This window comes from Natator depressus, chromosome 10 (genome assembly GCF_965152275.1).
Source record: "Natator depressus isolate rNatDep1 chromosome 10, rNatDep2.hap1, whole genome shotgun sequence".
In the NCBI taxonomy this organism is placed as follows: Eukaryota; Metazoa; Chordata; order Testudines; family Cheloniidae; genus Natator; species Natator depressus.
In genome coordinates this window covers 38,197,796-38,223,626 of record NC_134243.1, presented here as the reverse complement: position 1 = coordinate 38,223,626, position 25,831 = coordinate 38,197,796, and the positions used below count along the sequence as shown (strand labels likewise).

Genomic DNA, 25,831 nt, shown 5'->3' with positions numbered 1-25,831 from the left:
TGCCCATTATCCACCCCCCCACACTCCCCGCCCCCTTACCATGCTGCTCAGAGCAGCAGGACTGGCAGCCGCCCCGCCTGGCTGGAGCCAGCCATGCCGCTGTGCTACCTGGGAGGAGCTCGCAGCCCTGCCGCCCAGAGCACTGGCAGCACAGCAAGCTAAGGCTGCGGGGGATGGGGGACAGCAGGGGAGGGGCTGGGGGCTAGGCTCCACGGGCCATAGTTTGCCCGCCTCTGCACTAAAGCATAACCACTAGGGAACGCTCTCCTATGGAACCTAGAACTGCATTTATTATTCCTGAATCTCACCATTCCTCTGCTCTCCAGAAAATAGCTGTGAAACCCAACGGCAAAGTGGATCTCCATCCTCCTCTACTTGCAAGTCCCCACAGAATATACAGCCTTCTCCTGGTACCAGTTACTCTGTTATCTTAACTAGTAGAGCACTGCGCAGTGGATCTTAAACTCTGATGCTGATGACCTTGTGGGGAGTCAATATGGTTTACAGGATGGAATTTTTGTTTTTTTAATTTAAAGAAAAACGTAAGAATTTACATTTAAAACCCTCCATTCAAAGAATGTTAAAATTGCAAAGTGAAGCTCTCAAAAGCTAGGAAATGCTTGAATGTCTGTGCAACCTTAATTTGGCCCCTTGTGCTTATGTATTATGATAGAGTTACAATGATCACATTCAATTTGTTTCTTCTGAACCATGCTACATCTGCAAGCCTTAACTCACAAAAGTTGCCCCACTCAACCTGATTAATATTGCAGTATTGAGCTCTGTATACATACCTACAGCAAATGAAATGCAGCCAATTCTGGGGTGGAGAATGGCAATCGGCACAACAATAGTCAATACTGTGACCATTTGTAAAGCTAAAATAAGACAAGACTTTTTACTACCAAGAGAATAAACTTTATAACCAGGAAAGACAAAATTCTAGTAAGTAAGAAACAGGGACCAATCCTGCAGGGACAGGAGGATGGGCACCTCATAAGTCATTGCCCTCTCGATTTTCTATGATCCTATGTCCATAATGGCTCCACATTTTAATTCCCTGCCTCCCAAATAAGATAGCTTATTTAACCCTTTAAATGCCAGTGCAAGTGGATGGACTTTGTTAAATCCTCATGACGTGCTTCTAAAATAAGTATTACACCCAGGAAACAGGCACCTGTAGAGCTCTCTGAATATACTGTGCACTGCTTGGTCTAAGATAACATTGCTGGAAATAGAAACTAGCAGAAGGGTACTATCCTCTCCTCTGAGATACTGGGAGCAGGACTGGGCCCAAAAGATGGTCTGGCCTGGCATGTCAGGAGTTAACATTTCCAGACAGAGAGTTATCTACAATTATCTTGGAAGTGTCCCCAGATGTGGACTCTAGATAAGATATAACACAGGCAATCAGCTCTGAAACTCACATTTTCTTCCTTGTCTTTTTAATAGTCTGTGCCTAGTAATGGCCAGTTTTGGGGGAAAGAACATTAACTACTTACCCAGTGGCATAGAAGCCCTATGCACTGAAACTAGATCAGAGTCACACTGCCTGATGGCCTGAGAGTTTAAAAATGCAGTCAAACTAACCTGAATTTATCTCTATCTTCTTGCTAACCCAAGCACTACTTCAGCAAGACACACTTTGACAGTGTTTAGTTGTATGAACTTGAACAAGCTGTAACACTTGAAAATGTAAACGCCAAAACACACAAACAAGTGAATTCCAGCAAATGTGACTTTAACAAAGAACCGATTATAATAATCTAATATTTTACCCTTTTACAGTGTCTTCCAGCTGACAATCTCAAAGTGTTTTACAAACATTAATTAACTCTTGCAGCCCCTGTCATGATGTAGGGAAGCATTATCATCCCCATTTTACTCACTGAGAAATTAAGGCACAGAGAAGTTAAAGCTTCATTTTTCACAAGTGGCCACTGAATTTGGGTGCACATCTAAAGGCACTTTGGATGTGACTGTTACAAGTACTTAGCACCCATCACTCTAACAGGAGCTGGCTTTACTCATCACCTTGAAATGGTGTCTGAAGTTGGACACCCCAAAATGAGGGCAATCAAAATCAGTAGCTAACATTGACAAATGTGCCCATAAATGACTTACTTAAGGTCGTCCAGCAAGTTAATGGAAGACCTGGGAATAGAACTTGGAAACCCTGGTCACCTAGTTTAACCATAAGATAGCACTCCCTCCCATTTTAAATTAATCTCCACCTTCATAGTAGAGGGTGGTATTAGCACAGTGAGATCCCTAGAATAAATGCCAGGAGAAAAATCAAAGCTAATTCAGAGACTGCCTACCTAGGTCTATGCAGACAGTCATGTACTTCAGACACTGGTCTGGCAGAAGCAGCTTCAAGGCATCAGCAGCTTCCCTTCGCCTCTGTTGTTCTAGTGCCTCCTCTGCTTTTCTCCTCTCTTTTTCTGTCTTCTTGATTTCCCTTTTGAGTTTCCTTGGTTCTGCTCTTGCCTGACCTGCCTCTATTTCCTCTGGAGTTCTCCTTCTCCTCCTTTTATTTGGGCTTGGAGAGGATGTAGTTACTTGCTGAGGAGAGGCTGGCAAAACTAGCTCTTTAGACTCACTGACACACACAGCTTTTCGGCTCTTCTTGTGCATCATGATCACAAATGCCATGATCCAGTGTATCAGCAGCTGGGTGCATCAGGGTAACATTTCTGGTTTGACATGATTCAACCTCACTGTCTGCGTCAGAATCTGAAATTTCCCAGGCAGCAGCTCTTTTGATAACTCTGTTGGTTTTGCCATTGGATTGATTCTTTGAATTTTCCTCCATGGTTTTATTTTTCTCTTCAGCATTTCGAATTACCTAAAAGACTAACATTGTTTGCTTAGAAAATGCAGACACACTCAATATTCTGTACCAATTTCTAATATATGAATGCACTAAACTTATTTATTTTAAAAATATTTACCTAAGTGATACATTTTGTTTTGCTTAGGTTAGTTTTAATTAAAAATGAAGAAAAAAGGATTAATTAAAAACCTAAATTCCTCTCATAGGAAGTAAATCCTAGTTTACGACAAACAAGTGGCTCAGGGTATGTCTACACTACGAAATTAGGTCAAATTTATAGAAGTCTTTTTTTAGAAATCGTTTTTATATAGTCGATTGTGTGTGTCCCCACACAAAATGCTCTAAGTGCATTAAGTGCATTAACTCGGCAGAGTGCTTCCAAAGTACTGAGGCTAGCGTCGACTTCTGGAGCGTTGCACTGTGGGTAGCTATCCCACAGTTCCCGCAGTCTCCGCCACCCATTGGAATTCTGGGTTGAGATCCCAATGCCTAATGGGGCAAAAACATTGTCGTGGGTGGTTCTCGGTACATGTCGTCAGGCCCTCCCTCCCTCCCTCCGTGAAAGCAACGGCAGACAATCGTTTCACACCTTTTTTCCTGAATTACCTGTGCAGACGGCATACCACGGCAAGCATGGAGCCTGCTCAACTCACTGTCACCGTACGTCTCCTGGGTGCTGGCAGATGTGGTACTGCATTGCTACACAGCAGCAGCTCATTGCCTTGTGGCAGCAGAGGGTGCAATAGGCCTGATAACCATCGTCATCATGTCTGAGGTGCTCTTGGCTGCCTCGGTAATGAGCGCCTGGGCAGACATGGATGCAGGGACTAAAACAGGAATGACTTGACCAGGTCATTCTTTTTAGTTCTGCTGGCAGTCGTATTGCACCATCTTCTGGCGAGCAGCCAGGAGATGAGGATGGCTAGTAGTCCTATTGGTTTTGAGTTCAATCGTTAAGGGGGCCATTCTGTGTGACAGTTGTTTTTGTTTCTCCTTGATATAAAGACACCCCCTTTGTTGATTTTAATTCCCTGTAAGCCAACCCTGTAAGCCATTTCGTCAGCCACCCCTCCCTCTGTCAACAATGGCAGACAATCTTTCCCCGCCTTTTTTCTCTGCAGACGCCATACCATGGCAAGCATGGAGCCCGCTCAGATCACTTTGGCAATTAGGAGCACATTAAACACTACATGCATTATCCAGCAGTATATGCAGCACCAGAACCTGCCAAAGTGAAACCGGGTGAGTAGGCGATGTCAGCGTGGTGCCGAGAGTGATGAGGACATGGACACAGACTTCTCTCAAAGCATGGGCCCTGGCAATGTGGGCATCATGGTGCTAATGGGGCAGGTTCATGCGGTGGAACGCCGATTCTGAGCCTGGGAAACAAGCACAGACTGGTGGGACTGCATAGTGTTGCAGGTCTGGGACGATTCCCAGTGGCTGCGAAACTTCTGCATGCGTAAGGGCACTTTCATGGAACTTAGTGACTTGCTTTCCCCTGCCCTGAGGTGCAAGAATACCAAGGTGAGAGCAGCCCTCACAGTTGAGAAGCAAGTGGCAGTAGCCCTGTGGAAGCCTGCAACGCCAGACAGCTACCGGTCAGTCGGGAATCAATTTGGAGTGGGCAAATCTACTGTGGGGGCTGCTGTGATGCAAGTAGCCAACGCAATCAAATATCTGCTGATATCAAGGGTAGTGATTCTGGGAAATGTGCAGGTCATAGTAGATGACTTTGCTGCAATGGGATTCCCTAACCGTGGTGGGGCCATAGACGGAACCCATATCCCTATCTTGGCACCGGAGCACCAAGCCGGCGAGTACATAAACCGCAAGGGATACTTTTCAGTAGTGCTGCAAGCACTGGTGGATCACAAGGGACGTTTCACCAACATCAACGTGGGATGGCCGGGAAAGGTACATGACGCTCGCATCTTCAGGAACTCTGGTCTGTTTCAAAAGCTGCAGGAAGGGACTTTATTCCCAGACCAGAAAATAACCATTGGGGATGTTGGAATGCCTATAGTTATCCTTGGGGACCCAGCCTATCCCTTAATGCCATGGCTCATGAAGCCATACACAGGCACCCTGGACAGTAGTCAGGAGCTGTTCAACTACAGGCAGAACAAGCGCAGAATGGTGGTAGAAAGTGCATTTGGATGTTTAAAAGCACGCTGGTGCAGTTTACTGACTCGCTTAGACCTCAGTGAAACCAATATTCCCATTGTTATTACTGCTTGCTGTGCGCTCCACAATATCTGTGAGAGTAAGGGGGAGACGTTTATGGCAGGGTGGGAGGATGAGGCAAATCGCCTGGCTGCTGGTTACGCACAGCCAGACACCAGGGTGGTTAGAAAAGTACAGGAGGGCACGGTGCGCATCAGAGAAGCTTTGAAAACCAGTTTCATGACTGGCCAGGCTACAGTGTGAAAGTTCTGTTTGTTTCTCCTTGATGAAACGCCCCCCCCCACCCGTCTTGGTTCACTCTATTTCCCTGCACGCTAACCACCCTCCCCTTCCCCCTTCGATCACTGCTTGCAGAGGCAATAAAATCATTGTTGCTTCACATTCATGCATTCTTTATTAATTCATCACACAAATAGGGGAATAACTGCCAAGGTAGCCCGGGAGGGATGGTGGAGGACGGAAGGACAAGGCCACACAGCACTTTAAAACTTATTTAATGCCAGCCTTCTGTTGCTTGGGCAATCCTCTGGGGTGGAGTGGCTCGGTGGCCGGAGGCCCCCACACTATGTTCTTGGGCATCTGGGTGAGGAGGCTATGGAACTTGGGGAGCAGGGCAGTTGGTTACACAGAGGCTGTAGTGGACTGTGGTGGACTGTGCTCCAGCTGCCTTTCCTGCAGCTCAACCATACGCTGGAGCATATTAGTTTGATCCTCCAGCAGCCTCAGCATTGAATCCTGCCTCCTCTCATCATGCTGCTGCCCTCTCTTCAGCCCGCCACTTACTCTCTTCAGCCCACCACCTCTCCTCCCGGTCATTTTGTGCTTTCCTGCACTCTGACATTGTCTGCCTCCACGCATTCGTCTGTGCTCTGTCAGTGTGAGAAGACAGCATGAGGTCAGAGAACATTTCATCGCGAATGCATTTTTTTCGCCTTCTAATCTTCGCTAGCCTCTGGGAAGGAGAAGATCCTGTGATCCTTGAAACACATGCAGCTGGTGGAGAAAAAAAAAAGGGACAGTGGTATTTAAAAAGACACATTTTATAGAACAATGGGTACACTCTTTCATGGTAAACCTTCCTGTTAACATTACATACATAGCACATGTGCTTTTGTTACAAGGTCGCATTTTGCCTCCCCCCACCTCCCCGTGGCTAGCCCTCCCCCCACCCCGTGGCTAACAGCAGGGAACATTTCTGTTCAGCCACAGGCAAACAGCCCAGCTGGAATGGGCACCTCTGAATGTCCCCTTAAGAAAAGCACCCTATTTCAACCAGGTGACCATGAATGATATCACTCTCCTGAGGATAACACAGAGAGATAAAGAACGGATGTTGTTTGAACTCCAGGAAACATACGCTGCAATGCTTTGTTCTGCAATGATTCCCAACTATGTGCTACTGGCCTGGCGTGGTAAAGTGTCCTACCATGGTGGACGGAATAAGGCTGCCCTCCCCAGAAACCTTTTGCAAAGGCTTTGGGAGTACATCCAGGAGAGCTTTATGGAGATGTCCCAGGAGGATTTCCGCTCCATCCCCAGACACGTTAACAGACTTTTCCAGTAGCTATACTGGCGCGAATGCCAGGGCAAATTAATCATTAAACACGCTTGCTTTTAAACCATGTATACTATTTAAAAAGGTACACTCACCAGAGGTCCCTTCTCTGCCTGGTGGGTCTGGGAGGCAGCGTTGGGTGGGTTCGGGAGGTACTGGCTCCAGGTCCAGGGTGAGAAACAGTTCCTGGCTGTCGGGAAAACAGTTTCTCCGCTTGCTTGCTGTGAGCTATTTACAACCTCATCATCATCATCTTCCTCATCCCCAAAACCTGCTTCCGTGTTGCCTCCCTCTCCATTGACAGAGTCAAAGCACACGGCTGGGGTAGCGGTGGCTGAATCCACTAAAATGGCATGCAGCTCATCATAGAAGCGGCATGTTTGGGGCTCTGACCTGGGGCGGCCGTTTGCCTCTCTGGTTTTCTGGTAGGCTTGCCTCAGCTCCTTAAGTTTCACGTAGCACTGCTTCAGGTCCCTGTAATGGCCTCTGTCCTTCATGCCCTGGGAGATTTTGACAAATGTTTTGGCATTTCAAAAACTGGAACGGAGTTCTGATAGCACGGGATCGTCTCCCCATACAGCGATCAGATCCTGTACCTCCCGTTCAGTCCATGCTGGAGCTCTTTTGCGATTCTGGGACTCCATCATGGTCACCTCTGCTAATGAGCTCTGCGCTCACCTGCCACGCTGGCCAAACAGGATATGTGATTCAAAAGTTTGCGGGCCTTTTCCTGTCTACCTGGCCAGTGCATCTGAGCTGAGAGTGCTGTCCAGAGCGGTCACAATGGAGCACTCTGGGATAGCTCCCGGAGGCCAATACCGTTGAATTGCGTCCACACTACCCCAAGTTTGACCTAGCAAGGCCGATTTCAGCGTTAATCCCCTTGTCGGGGGTGGAGTAAAGAAATCGATTTTAAGAGCTCTTTAAGTCGAAAAAAAGGGCTTCGTCGTGTGGATGGGTGCAGGCTTAAATCGATTTAACACTGCTAAATTCAACCTCAATTCCTAGTGTAGACCAGGGCTCAGTGATAGGCTATGGAGCCTTTCACTTTGAGTCTGCCACTCATTCAAATCCACAGCAAGTCAGCTCTGACTGAAATTCACCAAGACCCAATCAAGAAATAGCCTATGAGAATAATATGTGTATGATAATCAAGGGCCACCTTGATTATCATACACATTGTGAAGAGAGTGCTCACTTTGGATGGGCTATTACCAGCAAGAGAGTGAGTTTGTCTGTGGGGGGGCGGAGGGTGAGAAAACCTGGATTTGTGCTGGAAATGGCCCATCTTGATGATCACTTTAGATAAGCTATTACCAGCAGGAGAGTGGGGTGGGAGGAGGTATTGTTTCATGGTGTCTGTGTATATAATAAAGTATTCTGCAATTTCCACAGTATGCATCCGATGAAGTGAGCTGTAGCTCACGAAAGCTCATGCTCAAATAAATTGGTTAGTCTCTAAGGTGCCACAAGTACTCCTTTTCTTTTTGCGAATATTTCAACAGTATTGCCAACTCCACGCATTCAAAAATTATGAGTCAGGCCTAAAAAAAATGTTTTTAAATCAAGACTGCTTACAAATCATGATTTTTTTAAAAATAAAAAAAATAAATGGGTTCCTTTTGTGATGTTGCACTCCATAATGTTTTATGGAAATATGCTTATGAGTGTGAATATGATGTAACTGGAATATGCTTTACGCAAAAGGTCTCTTGTAAGGTATCATAACAAAGGTTATAACCTACTGAATATATTCCTCCTATTTCTATGTATGTATCATTCTTGTAACTGAAGCTAGAAATATAAAGTATAACTCAGAGGTCCTATTATAATTATGCAAAGTGTGGGCCACTCATGGTGGTTTAGAATCTTGATGGCTCCCATTAACTAGGACAACTGGTTGTAAATGGCTCTGTTTACTTGCAAGCCTTCCTGTGTTTGTGTGAGCCAGCCCAGGAAGAATGGAGGCTAGGGTCTCACAGGTCATGTGAACATGTCACCTGATACTGGAATCCCTCTTGAACCTGGTGTTTTTCCATTTAGAAGGAGGGGTGGGGACCCAGAGAGACAAAGGATTCCTGCCTTGTGCCTAAGCTATAAAGGGATGGAAGAGAAGAAAGGGGGCTACCAGTCATGAGAAAACCCCTAGTTAACACCTAAGATGGCTGCTGGAACTAACAAGGACTGTACCAGGGGAAAGGATTTGGCCCAGACTAGGAAGGAGTCTAGTCTATGAAAAAAGCTTATTGGAAAATCTCTGAGGGTGAGATTGTACCTTAATACAATTTCTTAATGTATAAGGCTTAGACTTGAATGTTTTGTTTTATTTTGCTTGGTAACTTACTTTGTTCTGTCTGTTATTACTTGAAACCACTTAAATCCTACTTTTTGTACTTAATAAAATCACTTCTGTTTATTAGTAAACCCAGAGTAAGGGATTAATACTTGGGGGAGCAAACAGCTGTGCATATCTCTCTGTAGAGGGCGAGCAATTTATGAGTTTACCCTGTATAAGCTTTATACAGAGTAAAATGGATTTATTTGGGGTTTGGATCCGATTGGGAACTGGGTGTCTGGGTGCTGGAGATAGGTGACCTGCTGACCAGTTTTTGGTTAAAGTCTGCAGCTTTGTGGGCATGGACCAGACCTGGGTCTGTGTTGCAGCAGGCTAGCGTGTCTGGCTCAACAAGGCAGGGTTCTGGAGTCCCAAGCTGGCAGGGAAAACGGGATCAGAGGTATTTCCAGTACATCAGGTGACAGTCCCAAGGGGGTCTCTATGACCGAACCATGTCACAGTGGCATAGTTGGCAGGATCTGTGCACAGCTGATTGCTTTAAGATGCTGGTAGTGATTTTAAGTGAGTTTTAAGTGTGGTGCCTGGAGAACAGACAAAGTGGTTACTGGTTTGTTATTTTCTGTTTGCTTATTTCGGGTAAGGGAATAGGGACAGAAAAGTACGCAAAATAGGTGAGATTGAAGCTCAGAAGAAGCTAGAACTGCACAGGTTGAAAATTGCTATGAAAGAAAGAGAGCCAGCAAGCCCTGGGCTTAAATGACAAAGATCTTGAGGCCCAGAAACAGGCTCAAATTGAAGCACAAAAAGCTGGCCTGGAAAAAGAAAAGGCTGCTCACCAGCAAATCCTGGACTTAAAAGACAAAGAAATTGAGGTCCAGAGACAAGCACAAACTGAGACCCAAAAGCATGAACTTGCTGTAATGGAGTGGAAGAGATGCACAGAGACATGTATCCTGGAGGTGGAAGTTGGGGTCCTGGTGACTGCTGTGGTGGGAACAGACTCCAAGGACTCTGTAGCTGGAAGCAAGCCCAACCTGAGTGAAAGGGGAGGGGGGATTTTGCTGGCCAGTGAAGGGTCTGTCATAGCTGGTAGCTGTGAGCCCACAACTAGGTCAGGGTCACATTCCCTTTCGGGGGACACAGCAGTGTCTGCCTCAGAGGGGAGCCCAGAGAGGGAAGTCCAGATGGAAGGTGAGGGGGGACAGGAAGGTCTGCCCACCTTTTGTTGGAAGGCTTTTCCCCAGGAGGAGGGTGAAGGATCTGCATCTGAAATGCCAGACCCCTCACCTGTGGATCAGGTTTTAAGGGAAGACTGGGGGTCAGATCTCCTGGAGGGGACAGTCCACCCAGCTGACCTTTTGGAAACAGAGAATGAGGTGACCAAGGGGATCTTACCAATCCAAAGCACTCCTGTCATAAACACATAGCTAAGGATAGCATAAAATTCTTCTTTTACCTGTAAGGGGTTAAGAAGCTCAAATAACCTGGTTAGCACCTGACCAAAAGGACACCAATAAGGAAAGAAGATACTTTCAAGAGGGGAGGGAGAGGTTTTCTTTGTGCTCTTTTTGTTTGTTACCTCGCTGGATGGAGAGAGGGGCCAGGGCCAGGCAGGAAAAAACATCTAAAAACATACTTGAAATGAGCATCTAAAATTACAGAAATTGTAAGTAAGGCAAGAAAAGACATTAGAGTATCTTTTGTTTGAGCTTGTGAATTTTCCCTATGCTAAGAGGGAGGTTTAGTCCTGTTTTTGTAACTTTGAAGTTGAGCCTAGAGGGGAATCCTCTGTGTTTTAAATCTTTTTATTACCCTGTAAAATTACCTTCCATCCTGATTTTAGAGAGATGCTTCTTTTACTTTTTTCTTTATAATAAAGTTCTTCTTTTAAGAACCTGTCCTGAAGATAAAGGGTCTGGTCTGTACTTTTATTAAAGGATTTGTGCCTTGGAGAAGTTTTAACCTAAGCTGGTAGAAATAAGTTTAGGGGGTCCCCACATCTGTACCCCAGAGTTCAGAGTGGGAAGGGAACCCTGACATGGTGGGATCATTTTGAACCAGAAGCACAGACCTCAGGATTTTAAAAGGACACATTTTTTTCTTTTAGCTACTTGAAAACCAGGGAGGTTTTTTTAAAAAGGACACTTTTTTTTTTTTTAAGCTGAGAGCAGCTGGAGTTTTTTTTCTTTGCCTGAGGGCAGAGTAGTTAAGTTCCTGCAAGGGAATTCACAAGCTGTTTTTTTTTTCTTTCTTTCTAGCTCTCGGGTTAGGCTAGGCTAAGTGCAGGAAGGCTAGGATGATGGAAAGTGAGGTCCAAAAGAAACTAGAATTAGCCAGATTGGAAGCTGAAGAGAGACAGAAAGAACATGAAAGACAAATGGCCCTAAAGTGCTTGGAGTTGGAAGCGGAGGAGAGGAAAGAGGTGAAATGCTTAGAGATGGAAATGGAGGCAAACCGCTTGAAGGCAGAGGCGAAACGCTTGGATACTGAGTTAGAGCTGAAGTGCTTAGATCTAAGGTCTACCAGATAACCCTAACAGTCCTTCTGCAGGTACCGCTCCCCATTTCAAAAAATTCCCCACCTACAAGGTAGGCGATGATACAGAGGGCTTCTTAGAATATTTCGAAAGGCCTGCCTTGGGTACAGCATCTCTACAGACCAGTATATGGTGGAGCTGAGGTTGCAGCTCAGTGGACCCTTAGCAGAGGTGGCAGCTGAAATGCCTAAAGAACACATGAACAGCTACAAACTTTTTTAAAAAAAGGCCAGAATTAGAATGGGGCTAACACCCAGGCATGCCCATCGGCGGTTCAGAGCCCTAAGGTGGAAAACAGATGTGGCATTTTCCCGACACGCCTACCACATTGTAAAAAATTGGGATGCCTGGATATCAGGAGCAAGTGTTAAATCTCTGGAAGATCTGTCTTTCCTAATGCAAATGGAGAAGTTCTTAGAAGGTATTCCCGAGGAAATAAAAAGACATATCCTAGATGGGAAGCCCAAAACTGAAATCAAGGTGGGAGAGATCGGAACCAAATGGGTGGAGGTGGCCGAAAAGAAAAAAGCTAGTAGCAGTTGGAGCGGATATCAGAAGGGGCAACCCGAAACAACACCCTACCACTGGGGGCAGCCCAGGCCCCACCTACACCCCAAGGAAAACCCCAAACACCTTATTGTCCCACCACACCAGTCTCCAGCAACCCACCTCGCCCCAGTGACCAGTCAGCTTGGCGATGTTTTAAATGCAACGAGCTGGGGCATGTGAAGGCCAACTGCTCCAAGAACCCCAACAGATTGTAGTTCATTACACCAGAATCACACCAAAGGTCTCCAGGCCCAGATGCCTCCCAGATACCCTCAGAGCGAAGGGAAACTGTGAGTGTGGGTGGGAAGAAGGTTATTGCATGGAGGGACACTGGAGCACAGATGTCAGCTATCCACCAATCCTTAGTGGACCCCAAATTCATCAACCCAGAGGCCCAAGCGACGATTCAACTTTTCATGTCAAACTCTTTAAACTTGCCTACAGCCAAGTTGCCTGTCCAGTACAAGGGCTGGTCAGGAATGTGGACTTTTGCAGTCTATGACGATTATCCCATTCCCATGCTGCTGGGGGAAGACTTGGCCAACCATGTGAAACTAGCCAAGAGGGTGGGAATGGTCACCTGTAGCCAGGCTAAGCGAGCCTCCACACCTACCGCTGTTTCTGAGCGTTCTACCCGGGCCCCGTCTGTGTTACCAGAGCCCTAAACTGAGGTGGTTGAACCGGATACCCTGCCAACGACTGCAACAGCCGTAGTGGATCCAGTCCCAGAGACCCAACCAGAACCAGTCCTAGAACCAAAATGGGCGGAGCAACCAGCATCAGAACCATTGCCAGCTCTGAATCCAGCACTTGCAACCCCATCTACAACTCCAACACCAGAGGGCACCACCGAGCCTGCCCCGGCAGCAGCAGATAAACCTACGCAAGAGGCTCAGCCAGAGCCTGAAATGAAACATAGTGCACGAGCAGAAAGCGGTCCACAGACAACGGAAACAACCCCCATCTCCTACATCGCTTCCAGAGGGACCAAGCCCAAGTCCACAATCCAATGAGGAACTGATGTCTCCAGCATCAATGGAACAGCTCCAGTCCGAGAAGGAAGCAGATGAAAGCCTCCAGGGAGCTTGGACGGTGGCACAGAGCAACCCACCGCCTCTCAGCTCTTCTAATTTATCCCGGTTTGTTGTAGAAAGAGGACTTTTATACAAAGAAACTCTTTCTGGTGGGCACCAGGAGAACTGGCATCCTCAAAGAGAGTTGGTAGTTCCAACTAAGTACTGGGTAAAGCTCTTGTGCTTAGTCCTCAATGATCCTAGTGGCTATGCTGGGGTGAACAGGACCAAAGACCGTTTGGGGAAGTCCTTCCACTGGGAGGGAATGGGCAAGGATGTTTCTACTTATGTCCGGTCTTGTGAGGTGTGCCAAAGAGTGGGAAAATCCCAAGACCAGGTCAAAGACCCTCTCTTTACAATAAAGTTCTTCTTTTAAGAACCTGCTTGATTTTAGTGTCCTAAAGATAAAGGGTCTGATCTGTACTTTTATTAAAGGCATTGGTTGGTATATTATTCTCAAGCCTCCCCAGGAAAGGGGGTGAAGGGGCTTGGGGGACTATTTTGGGGAAACGGGGACTCCAAGTAGCCCTTTTCCTGAATCTTTGCCTAAATCACTTGGTGGTGGCAGCAATACCGTCCAAGGACAAGGAAAGGATTTGTGCTTTGGGAAGTCTTAACCTAAGCTGGTGGAAATAAGCTTAGGGGGTCTTTCATGCGGGTCCTCACATCTGTACCCCAGAGTTCAGAGTGGGGAGGGAACCCTGACAACTCCATTGAAAGATGTTGTTCTCGCTACACGTGTAACAGATAACACTATCTCTTCAAGGCAGGGGGAGAAAAATTTTGCATTTGGGAAGCTTCACAAGGGGGTGGGGCCCAACACAAAGAGATTCCAGAGGGAGGGGCCAAGGGCAGGCATGGTTGCAGTGAACCCTTTCCTTGCCAAAACCTCAAACACATGCCTGAATTTATTTGAGCATAAGCTTTCATGAGCTACAGCTCACTTCATCGGATGCATGCAGTGGAAAATACAGTAGGGCGATTTTATATACACAGAGAACATGAAACAATGGGTGTTACCATACACACGGTAACGAGAGTGATCAGGTAAGGTGAGCTACTACCAGCAGGAGAGAAAAACAAAAACACTAACCCAGGAACCTATCCTTCCAACAAAGCCTGTTGCCAACTGTGTCCACATATCTATTCAGGGAACACCATCATAGGGCCTAATCACATCAGCCACACTATCAGAGGCTCGTTCACCTGCACATCCACCAATGTGATATATGCCATCATGTGCCAGCAATGCCCCTCTGTCATGTACATTGGCCAAACTGGACAGTCTCTACGTAAAAGAATAAATGGACACAAATCAGACATCAAGAATTATAATATTCAAAAACCAGTCGGAGAACACTTCAATCTCTCTGGTCACTCGATTACCGACCTAAAAGTCACAATATTACAACAAAAAAACTTCAAAAACAGACTCCAGTGAGAGACTGCTGAATTGGAATTAATTTGCAAACTGGACAGCATTAAATTAGGCTTGAATAAAGACTGGGAGTGGATGTGTAATTACACAAAGTAAAACTATTTCCCCATGTTTCCCCCTCCTCCCCCACGGTTCCTCACACGTTCTTGTCAATTGCTGGAAATGACCCATCTTGATTATTACTACAAAAGGTTTTTTTTCTCTCTCTCTCTCTCCTGCTGGTAATAGCTCACCTTACCTGATCACTCTCGTTACAGTGTGTATGGTAACACCCATTGTTTCGTGTTCTCTGTGTATATAAAATCGCCCTACTGTATTTGCCACTGCATGCATCCGATGAAGTGAGCTGTAGCTCACGAAAGCTTATGCTCAAATAAATTTGTTAGTCTCTAAGGTGCCACAAGTACTCCTTTTCTTTTTGCGGATACAGACTAACACGGCTGCTACTCTGAAACGTGCCTGAATTGAGAACCTTCTCCAAAGAGGCAGGAGAATCTGTATCTGACCACCCACTGGGGTACACAAAGGGATTGGGAAATGCAATAGACACTGAACAAGCCAAACTGTGTGAACAGCATCTGTTTGTCATAAATTGGCTGTTAATCTTGTGTCTTTTGCTACTCCATTTATGGGTGAAGACAAAGATGTTAATAGTAATGGTAAACCCTTTGAAAATGTGCTACATACAAAAGTTTTTTTCCCAAAAATTAGGTATGTGCTAGGGAGAGTGACACATCTGATGAAGTGAGCTGTAGCTCACGAAAGCTTATGCTCAAATAAATTGGTTAGTCTCTAAGGTGCCACAAGTACTCCTTTTCTTTTTGCGAATACAGACTAACATGGCTGTTACTCTGAAACCTTTTCTTTGTGGTTTTTGATCATACAGAATGCATTCAGGTCATGTTTTCAAGTTTTTAATCTGTAATCACAAGGGTAAGACATTTCTTTTTTAAATAAAAGGAAAGCTGAGATTCTCCCATAACCCCAGGTTCTAGAGCTTTAAGAAAAACACCACATATTGTGAAACTCTGCAATAAAATCACGGGCAACGCTCCTGTAGCGTCCAGGCCTGGCATTAGGCACCTGTCACAAGTGCTCAATTCACATTACAATATTCAAGGGAAAGATCATTTTTAGAAATTAGAATTACGACTGAAAATAGCCTGAAGTGGTGCCAATAAGCGCCAAACACAGATCTGGGGCATATCTGAGCCGTGTCCGCTCTGAGACGCACAGGGCTATGCAGAGCCTCGGGGACATTGCCCGCAAGGAGACTGGGCGTCCGAAGAGCTCTAGCTCGAGGTGGGCCCACTGCTCGCCAGCTCCTCCCAAACAGAGTCCTCGGGCAGCCTAAGGGCGGGCGGCGGGAACCCATTCACCGATGGACACAGACTCCCGCCCCGACATACATCCCCCTACGGACCCCTTCCCACGGAGGGAGCCCCCTTCTCCTTGGTCCCCCTTCCCGGACTCCGCTTCCCAACTCAGACAGATCTAGGCACCAGCTGTAGCGCGCCGCTTCAAGCAGTCCCCCGCTGCCCCGGTGCAGCAGAAACGTTCCTCTCCGTACAGCAGCCTGGCTCTGCCCCAGCCCAAGGAGCGCGCCCCTCGGCTGAGCAGCCGAGCGCTTCCGGGGGAGCTGGCGGCGGGTGTGTTTCCATTGCTACGGGAAGTTCCGGGTTAGGGCGGTGTACGCCCTAGGGCGGCGGAGACTCGTGTGAGGTTTCGTGCGTTGGGAACTAGTCCGGGCTGGGGAGCTTGGTGCCTGAGTGGAGGAAAGAAAGAAGGGGGAGGAGGAAGAGGAGACCGGGGGGGCAGTAGCATCAGCATCTCTCTGGTGCCGTCTGTGCTGAGCCTGCCGGTCTGGCCCGTGAGCTGCCACTGCCATGGCTCGTAAGAAGCTGTACCGCCCAATCGCCGCCATGGCCAAGAAGATTCGTGAGTATCGGGCACTGAAGAACCGTCCCCGAGACTCCCAGCGCTTCGCCCTGGATTACGAGACCATGATCCGACCCTTCACGAACAAACGCCTGCCCGTGCTGGCCTGGGAGGATGTGAAGAACGAGAACCGCCTCTTCACGCTGCTTTGCCAGCTGCGGCTCTTTGGCATCGGCCGCATGGTCACCCGCAAGTATTGGCTCTGGCAGTATGACGAGCCCTGCTACTGGGTCGTTACCAAGGTCAGGGTGGACTACACAGCTGAGGTGAGAGCCCTTGACTGTTGGCGTTGAGGTTTGAAGGTACTCAGATACTGTACTATGATAACAGGCACCATAGATAGAGACAAGGCCGGTGGAAGTGAGGCCTTCCAGTGAGACCTGCTCTCCTGAAAGCTGGCTCTCAAAACACTATTGTGCAACCCTGTTGCCTCTCTTATATCACAACTCCATATTCAAACGCTTGAATCTCCTCTCGTCATGCGTGCCCCAGGAAGCACCAGGTCATGGATTCAGAGCAGGCACCATGTAATGAAAACCTACAATTTAGGAAGGCCTGAGGGAGGGTATGATAGTACCTGAGCACTGTAGAAACAATGGTATCAGTCTGAGCCACTATGCTTCAGAGTTCAGAACACTGATTAGTATTTGTAATACAGATTATGCATGAACATAAGGATCAGGACCTTAATGGTGGCACATGGAGTCATTACAGGGCTGATAGCAGGCAGTATATAGTATTGAGACACATTATGCTGCATTTTTCATCACAAAATTCATTACAGGGATTGTCTAATGGCATTTGCTTAGTATTCTTGAAGGATAGTAGTGGCCACGATTAGCAGTTATTCAGGTCCCAGGTGTAGGACTCACTTTTTGTAGATCATGAGTAATAAGACTGTAAAATGAGTTTGTCCTTCTTGTGAATGGAAATAGTTCTTCAACTGATCAGAGCAAATTTGTGTTTGTTTCCTTTGCAGAGTTTGGATCATGGGAAAGCCTGGGGATACCTGACATTCAGAGGTAAATAGAGCTTGGTGTATGTCTCTCAAGCAGGATTAGAGAAAAAAGTTAATGGATAGGGACAGGGACTGACATGGGAGGAAAAAGGTGGTGGCTTTGTTGCCACTCAGCAGTCCTCCACTGGTAGCTCTCTCTTGCCACTCACCTTGCTAATAGGATGAAATTAAGAAAAGAAAAACTTCCTAACAGTTTGATCTAGTCCACTGTGGAATAATTTTACAAGGAAAATGGTAGAAGTCAATAGCTTTTTGTTCAATACCTTCATTAATGATCTGGAGGATGGCGTGGACTCCACCCTCAGCAAGTTTGTGGATGACACTAAACTGGGAGGAGTGGTAGATACGCTAGAGGGTAGGGATAGGATACAGAGGGACCTAGACAAATTAGAGGATTGGGCCAAAAGAAATCTGATGAGGTTCAACAAGGACAAGAGCAGAGTGCTGCACTTAGGATGGAAGAATCCCATGCACTGCTACAGACTAGGGACCGAGTGGCTAGGCAGCAGTTCTGCAGAAAAGGACCTAGGGGTTACAGTGGATGAGAAGCTGGATATGAGTCAACAGTGTGTCCTTGTTGCCAAGAAGGCTAACGGCATTTTGGGCTGTATAAGTAGAAGCATTGCCAGCAGATCGAGGGACGTGATCGTTCCCCTCTATTAGACATTGGTGAGGCCACATCTGGAGTAGTGTGTCCAGTTTTGGGCCCCACACTACAAGAAGAATGTGGAAAAATTGGAAAGCATCCAGCGGAGGGCAACAAAAATGATTGGGGGACTGGAATACATGACTTATGAGGAGAGGCTGAGGGAACTGGGATTGTTTAGTCTGCAGAAGAGAAGAATGAGGGGGAATTTGATAGCTGCTTTCAACTACCTGAAAGGGGATTCCAAAGAGGATGGATGTAGACTGTTCTCAGGTAGCAGATGATAGAACAAGGAGTAATGGTCTCAAGTTGCAGTGGGGGACGTTTAGGTTGGATATTAGGAAAAACTTTTTCACTAGGATGGTGGTGAAGCACTGGAATGCGTTACCTAGGGAGGTGGTAGAATCTCCTTCCTTTGAGGCTTTTAAGGTCAGGCTTGACAAAGCCCTGGCTGGGATGATTTAGTTGGGGTTTGGTCCTGCTTTGAGCAGGGGGTTGGACTAGATGACCTCCTGAGGTCCCTTCCAACCCTGATAGTCTATGATTCTAAGTCCAATTACTCTCGTCATTTAAAACTAGCTTGAAGAAAACCCTGGAGGCTATACCATAGTGAACAATTTGTGTTGGCAAAGAAATGGAGTCTATGACAAATCAGGTCTCTTCCATCTCTAACTTCTATAATAGCTAAAAACAGTGGACAAACATGCTAGCTGAATGTTCCTGGTAAAATCAATAATGAAATAGCAGTGTTGTCCTTTAAGTTGCATCATTAGGGTTCAGAATGAGTACTTCATTGAGATGAAGAGGGGAAATTCCCCACTTTCTGAAAGCTGTTTTAGACCATGTATGAGGTTTATAATTTATTTAATAAAATTTTTCACTTCTAGTATCTTTAATTCAAGGATCTCAAAGTGTTTTATAAACATTAATGAATTCAACATCCCTGTAAAGCAGGGAAGAATTATCTTTATTTTATAGATATGGAAACTAAATCAGAGAGAGGTGAAATGACTTGTTCAAGCTAACGGAAGTGGTCAACAGCAAAGTCAGGACTACTATCCAGATGTTCTGTCAGTCAGTTGCCTGTGTTACTTGCTATACAACCTGTAGTGGGAGTGTGTAGTTTAGGAGATAGTGTAACTACCATAAAATATCCAGTGCTATGGCCAGCTGAAGCATTGGAGACATTGCACTGGCATAGTCACCAATATGGGATTTGTTGTTCATAGCATTATTTACCTATTCATCATCATCTTTCCTTAGGCAAGACGTATAATGAAGTGAAAGAGATTGACAAGGTGATGTATCATGACTGGAGGATGGTGCCCAAACATGAAGAGGAGGCCTTCAAGAAATGTACTCCAGTGTGCATGGAAACCATTCAGTGTGTGCCATACCCCCCTCTACTCCGAGCCATGATCCTTGCGCAAAGGCAGAAGGAAGGAAACCTTAACACAGAGGAACCACTGATTGATCTGGAGAAAATCATCTCCTTCACAAAGGACTACTTTCAAAATCAGAAAAAAGCTAAGGGGACACCAGTGTGAAGGTCTAGAGCTGAGTGTGATGGAGCTTCTGAAATGCTCTCTAATACTCTCTGTGTTGACAGCTCATACAATCTCCTTAATGAAGAATAGGACCATAAGCCACATGCCCACTTCTATACCTTGGTTTCTCAGTACCGTGCACATGCAGGTGTGCGACTTTCTCATATATTCAGAAAGATGTAGAGACACTCAGGATTTCTAGCAATCTTTTGTTTGCAGAGTGTCCTCCCTTTTGGTTCCCTGCCTTTTCTCCTGATGTATGCCTCCTGGTGTCCAGGTCCCAATGACAGCTACCATCCTTCTGTGCAGGAAGACCACAAATGAGACTCTTTTTGAAAGGACACTGTCATAGTTTAGCCCCACAATTAATTTAAAGCACAATAATGGTCAGAAGAATGACTCTAAAAATGGCACCTTCTTTATCTATAGACCTTGCTACCCGTCTAATGACTTCAGTAAATACATGTTTATTTCTTTTTTACATCTGTTATCCCTCTAGCACAGTTGCAAGGACACGAGTTGGATTCTAGTCTGTCTTGTGGACCATCAGCAGAAGTGTTAATTAAATTCCAATTTTAGAATCCTTTGCCTTGACACATAAAGGCATCACCTCAGCTGCACCCGAACCAAGCCTATAAATACCACTCACTTCAGCCAGGATTGTGAAGTTGATGGGCAAAATGAAGAGAACCCACCTTAACTTTCTGATGCCACATTGTTTGCCAAGTTGGCAGTGGGAAAGAAGAACCCATCTTTTTTTCTTGTAAACTGAGTAAAAGGTACAACTCCTTTTGAAGTCAGTGGCAAGCTACCATTTGCTTCAGTGGGAGCACTTTGCCGTGGAAGTCACAGAGACAATAAACATGGAATGCCCCAATCCTATTTTTGGAGTCACTTATGAGAACAAAACTACTCTTAGACCCTCCCCCTGCAGCGTTTGCAGCATTCTAGGCCATCAGACTTCAGCCCTTGCTAGAAACCAACCAAGAAGAGCAAAGTGGATATATTTAAACCAATAACATAAATGATGATAAATATATTAGATTTTTACTATCGTTTTCTGTGATCTTATGTGGTATTGGTGATACAATAAAGAAATGTCAGTAACATTTTTCTTCACAACAAAAAAAGGGGCATGTGGATGGGTTCACCTGTACTCGGGTACCACTGAGCCCCATGACCCACCAGCCTGGGCTCCCTCCTGTACTGCTGTGACAAGCTGCAAAGCCCCCTAGCCAGCACTTTCACCAGCATTCATAGAGGTAGGGACACACCCAGCTGCAGTTACATGCAGGCTCTCTAACCACCAGCTTCCTAGCTTGGGACCCCAGATCCGTACCGTCCTGCCCTGGTTAAATCTGGCCAGTATACCGGTTTAACACCTGGTCCACCTCTCCCTCAATGTGAAGAGGACCATGCACACTTGTGGTAACCAAGCTGCGATTTCCCCCAGACACCTTAGTCGAATGCACACTGGTTTGGATTAAAACATAAAATAAGTGTATTAACTACAAAAGAATAGATTATAAGTGATAGCAAACAAATCAAAGCAGATTACCTAGTAAATAAACAAAACAACAAACTGATCTTAACATACTAATCACCCTGAATGATAAACAGGCCGGAAGATTCTTAAGGCACAAGCTGCCTTGGCTCTGCAGCTTGGATTTTCCAGGTTTTCATAGGTTAGAAATCCCTCTAGCCTGAGACAATTATTTCCCAGTCTTTTTTCCTCAGGTGATTCCAGGTGTGGTGTTGTAGGGATACTGAGCCCCCATGATGGCATTCTGCGCTCCGTCCCCCTTTTATATCTACTTGCTGGAAAGCTCTTTTGCTGTGACCTGGATCAAACCATTCCCATTGTGTAGTGCCCGGTCGAAAAGGGACCCTGGCGGCTCCGGTCAGCACTGCTGACTAAGTCGTTAAAAGTCCAGTCAGTGGGGCTAAGGCAGACTCCCTGCCTGCCCTGGGTCTGCGCAGCTCCTGGAAGAAGCTGGCATGTCCCTGCAGCCCCTAGGCAGAGGGGTGATCAGGGAAGCTGGGGGCATGGGCAGTGCACAGAGCCCCCTGGCCCCTAGACCTAGACATGGTGGCTGCTTCTGGGAGCCAAGCCGAGCCAGGAAAGACAGGGAGCCTGCCTTAGCCCCGCTGCGCCACCTACTGGGAGCCACCTAAGGTAAGCACCGCCGGGCTGGAGCCCATACCCCCACCCCAATCCCCTGCCCCAGGTTGAAACCCTCCCGCACCCTACTCCCTCCCAGAGTCCACACCCCAGCCTTCAGCCCTTAGCCCGCACCCCAACTCCCTGCCTCAACCTTGACCCCCTTCCTGCACCTAAAACCCCTCATCCCTGGCCCCACCCCAGAGTCCACACCCCCAGCTGAAGCCCTCACCCCCTCCTGCACCCCAACCCCCTGCCCCAGGCCAGAAGCCCCTCCCGTACCCTAAGTCCCTGCCAGAGTCTTCACTCCAGCCCTTAGCCCACACCTGCTCCTGCATTGCAACCCCCTGCCTCAGCCCTGAGCCCCCTTCTGCACCCCAAACCCTTCATTCCTGGCCCAACCCCACACCCCCAGCCGGAGGCCTCACCCCCTCCCACACCCCAACCCCCTGCCCCAGGTTGGAACCCCCTCCTGAACCCTAAACTCCCTCCCAGAGTCTGCACTCCAGCCCTGAGCCCACACCCCAACCCCCTGCCCCAGCCCTGAGCCCCCTCCTGCACCCCAAACCACTCATCCCTGGCCCCACCCCAGAGCCTGCACCCCCACCCACTGCCCCAATCCTGAGCCCCCAAACCCCTTGGCCCCAGCCCAGAGCTCCCTTCTACACCCCAAACCCCTAATCCCTGGTCCCACCCCAGAGCCTGCACCCGGAACTCCTCATTCCTGGCCCCATCCAAGAGCCCACACCCCCAGCTGGAGCCCTCACCCCCTCCCGCACCCCAACCCCCTGCCCTAGCCCAGTGAAAGTGAGTGAGGTTGGAGGAGCTTGGGAGGAACGGAGGCAGTGTTTTCCCCAGGAATTGAAAGGCGGGGGTGAGACTGTGAGGGTGAAGGTGGGCTGTATGGCACCATAGTAAAAACTGAAAAATGTTTCATGACCATTTTATTAGATTTAACTCATGTTTTAAAAATCATCACACAACTTAAAGTTGGCTACTCAAGCCTTCTATGAAGCACTACATCTACATTCTTCCTGGTTTCTTGTTATAATTTTGCACAACTCTGTTAATGAACTTCTTGAATGCAATGCGTTCATCTTTGGTGGCTTCTTGTGTGTCCGGTACTTCCATTCCTTCAGTTGATATGCTCTTTAGTTCATTCACATGATCAGGCAGAAGGCAACTTCTTTCAGAACACAAAATTCTATTCAGTGATGAAAAAGAATGCTCAGCTGTAGCTATTGTGACTGGGAGTAGCAAGAGATGAATTCCTACTTCTTTCATCCCAGAAAACATAGCACAAAGATCGGGTCAAGCCACTAGTGATGATAAAAAAGAAGTTGAAGTCAAATCTTCATTCATTTGTCGTATGATATTCCACTCTGTGTTCAAATTCTCTATTCTGTCCTGAGCACATGGCAGCCCCATTGCTGGTAGTGCCTCACTCCACTCAACTGTCGGTGTTTTACAGGAGAGGGATCTGTAAAAGCTATGTAGAGGTTGAGTAGAATCTAGAAGTCGTTGTTGTAGATTTTTAAGAATCAAGTCTGTGTACTTTTTCAGTTGTCTTAACAAACACTTCTTGTCCTCTTCACTTAAGGATTCAATATAAATGCCTTCATTAGTCAACTTCTGGACTTAAGTCTTTGCTTCTTCCAGTAGTTTTTCAATGGATAGCTCTCTGATTGTCCAGCAGTAGAAGCTACATTTGGATCAAAGATCTACTGCTGTTGTAGCAGATGCCTGAATGGCATTGTTTAATGACCCAAGTGGTTTCAACAGTAGACTTACAAGAGGGAGAATGGCAACAGTCTTCTCTGACCATAGTAGCAAAAGTAATCCACCAGCCTCACTACTTAGATCCATCCCATCTTGGTTGATACTTTCCAAAGCCAGTAATAACGGCTGGAGTAACAAGACAACAGCCAAGGATCGCTCATGAGAAAGCCAGAGGGCTTTCCCAGGTTGGACTAATTTGAACTTCAGTCCCAGTGTATCTTCTATATTTTCCAGTGTATTTTCTATATTTTTTTGTGGAAAAAAGAATATAACAAAACATTAAATTTGTAGCTTTTAAAATGTCTTTTGAAGAGTCTGCAGCTCATACTAGCGTTTGTTGGAGTAGATGGCCTCTGCAGGATGTATAGGAGAGATTAGGGTTACACTTTTCTCTGAGCAGAGCTTGTCCACCATGTCTTCCAGAGAAGTTTGCAACTCCATTAAATGCACAAGCAGCCATCTGTTTGGGGTCCAACTGACAAGCATTGTAATGACAGCATTCTAAGATGTGGGTTGTCACAGATGCAGCCAATGTGTTTTCTCTAACTTGAACATCTAGAAATGAATCTATTGGCCTACCATGGACATCAGGATAACATACACAATGATTTAATACTTGATGCCTATTTGCATTGGTGCATTCATCAGCCATGTATGCAAATTTTTTGAATGTGGTGAGAGAGTTCTTCAGTTTTTCAACTGTTGTGTCTTTCACTGTTGCACGATATGCTTCTAGCCAGTCAGTTGAGTTTCTTGCAGAAAGATAGTGAGCATTTGCTGGTCTTGTTCGGAGCCAGTGTTCAACTTCAGGATGAACAAGTGACAATGCATTTAACATTGGGCTCCAGTTTGTAGTGTGTGGTATCTCTTGCTTAAATAGAAAGTATGATGCCACAGCCATGTGTGTTTGCATGAAGTGTGTTGTGTCTCCAGGATTCTTAACAGGCTCATTAACACTCACCAGTGTTGTACTTGGTGGAGACCCAGTGGAGACTCAGAGGTGCTTTCACATGAGTTCACCTCCCAGGTGGGGGGCAAGAAGGCACCTTGCTCAGTCCTCCAGCTGCTCACTGTTCACTCTGGACACTATTGTTCATTGTGCCACCGTTCACTCCATCGATCTGTTGCCAATGGCCCTGCGCCGTCACCTTCTGCTGTCACCTGCCACTGTGACCTCTGTGAGTTGGTCTCTTGAGGTTCCACCCAGCTCTCAGTGATTTCAGCTGAGCTCTCAGTGGGGGAACTTCACTGCTAGTGCAGACTGGGCCGTCTCTTCCACAGAAACACTGTCCCACAGCAGGTCTAAGCACTTAGAGCTGATTATCAGTGATTTCAACTGTAGTGGTCACTTAACAAAACAAAAGACTATCTATGGAGCCTACTCAGCTCTGTCTTTAAACAGTGGAGAGGGGCAGGTCAAATAGTACTTGTGACTCAGGCAGACCATCAAGCAAAACACCTGTCCCCACCCTCTCTCTTGATGCCCTCAATCAGCACAGGCTAAGTACAGTTCTACTGCCCTTTACTCATACAATAAGAATAATAACATTTAATTAGCCCCCATCCCCCACATTCAAGTGATTTGTAACCCAACCCCAGCCAAAATCTATCACTTGGGCAACACAGCTCTGTTTGCTGTATACCTAGATTAGGTGTGAATGTAAATACAATCTAGTCCTGAAACCTTTCCCCACAGCCCCCAGCTCATCACTAGCTGTCAGAGAGAGCTCATTTAGACTTTGCTTACAAATCATAATTTGAAATTATTAGGTTGGCCAACATCACTGAAATGAATGCACTGACATTGTCATAAAAACAATAGCTGTATAAGGAAGCTAGTCTATGTTCATACTTTTCAAATATTATACTTTTTCAGGTTTCAGAGTAGCAGCCGTGTTAGTCTGTATCCACAAAAAGAACAGGAGTACTTGTGGCACCTTAGAGACTAACAAATTTATTTGTTAAAAAATTTGTTAAAAAAAACTGTAAGGTTTTTTTCCCCCTGCTGATAATAGCTCCTCTTAATTAATTAGCTTCTTACACTTGGTATGGGTACTTCCACCTTTTCATGTTCTCTGTAGGTATAAATATCTTCTTACTATATGTTCCATTCTATGCATCCGATGAAGTGGGCTGTAGCCCACGAAAGCTTATGCTCAAATAAATTTGTTAGTCTCCAAGGTGTGTCAAAGTCAGATTCAAGACTCACAAAATTTGTCAGACCACTCTGTTTATTAGCAAAGCGCTTTGCCAATGCACCCAGATACGTGAG

At 46.4% G+C, this 25,831-nt stretch overlaps 2 protein-coding genes and 1 long non-coding RNA gene across 4 annotated transcripts in view; 1 reads left to right on the top strand and 2 right to left on the bottom strand.

Annotated features, from left to right (window-relative positions):
• EME2 (essential meiotic structure-specific endonuclease subunit 2) overlaps positions 1-3,891 on the bottom strand; it is a 30,782-nt gene extending 26,891 nt beyond the window's left edge. The window contains 3 exon segments of the mRNA XM_074964883.1: positions 2,322-2,576; positions 2,608-2,848; positions 3,880-3,891. Of these exon segments, the coding sequence (XP_074820984.1) occupies positions 2,322-2,576; positions 2,608-2,848; positions 3,880-3,891 (508 nt within the window).
• A 1,563-nt stretch (positions 3,892-5,454) lies between these two features.
• Positions 5,455-16,122, bottom strand: LOC141995054 (uncharacterized). Of its 2 annotated transcripts, none has more exons than XR_012641244.1 (3): positions 15,973-16,122; positions 6,674-7,078; positions 5,455-6,016 (listed from the first exon to the last, which is right to left on the bottom strand). It is a non-coding gene; the product is annotated as an uncharacterized LOC141995054 (long non-coding RNA). The 2 variants fall into 2 exon arrangements; XR_012641242.1 differs by having other exon boundaries at positions 6,674-6,768; positions 15,973-16,121.
• A 44-nt stretch (positions 16,123-16,166) lies between these two features.
• On the top strand, positions 16,167-20,723 carry MRPS34 (mitochondrial ribosomal protein S34). Its single transcript, XM_074965826.1, has 3 exons — positions 16,167-16,674; positions 17,388-17,430; positions 19,336-20,723. Exons 1-3 carry the CDS (start codon positions 16,357-16,359, stop codon positions 19,617-19,619), a joined length of 645 nt encoding a protein of 214 aa, XP_074821927.1. The 5' UTR covers positions 16,167-16,356; the 3' UTR covers positions 19,620-20,723.
• The last annotated feature ends 5,108 nt before the right edge of the window (positions 20,724-25,831 follow it).

Coding starts and splice junctions, on each gene's coding strand:
- MRPS34 (XM_074965826.1), top strand. CDS start 16,357: ATGGCTCGTAAGAAGCTGTACCGCCCAATCGCCGCCATGGCCAAGAAG. Junction 16,675..17,387: donor GGGTGGACTACACAGCTGAG/GTGAGAGCCCTT, acceptor TTTCCTTTGCAG/AGTTTGGATCATGGGAAAGC. Junction 17,431..19,335: donor GGGATACCTGACATTCAGAG/GTAAATAGAGCT, acceptor ATCTTTCCTTAG/GCAAGACGTATAATGAAGTG.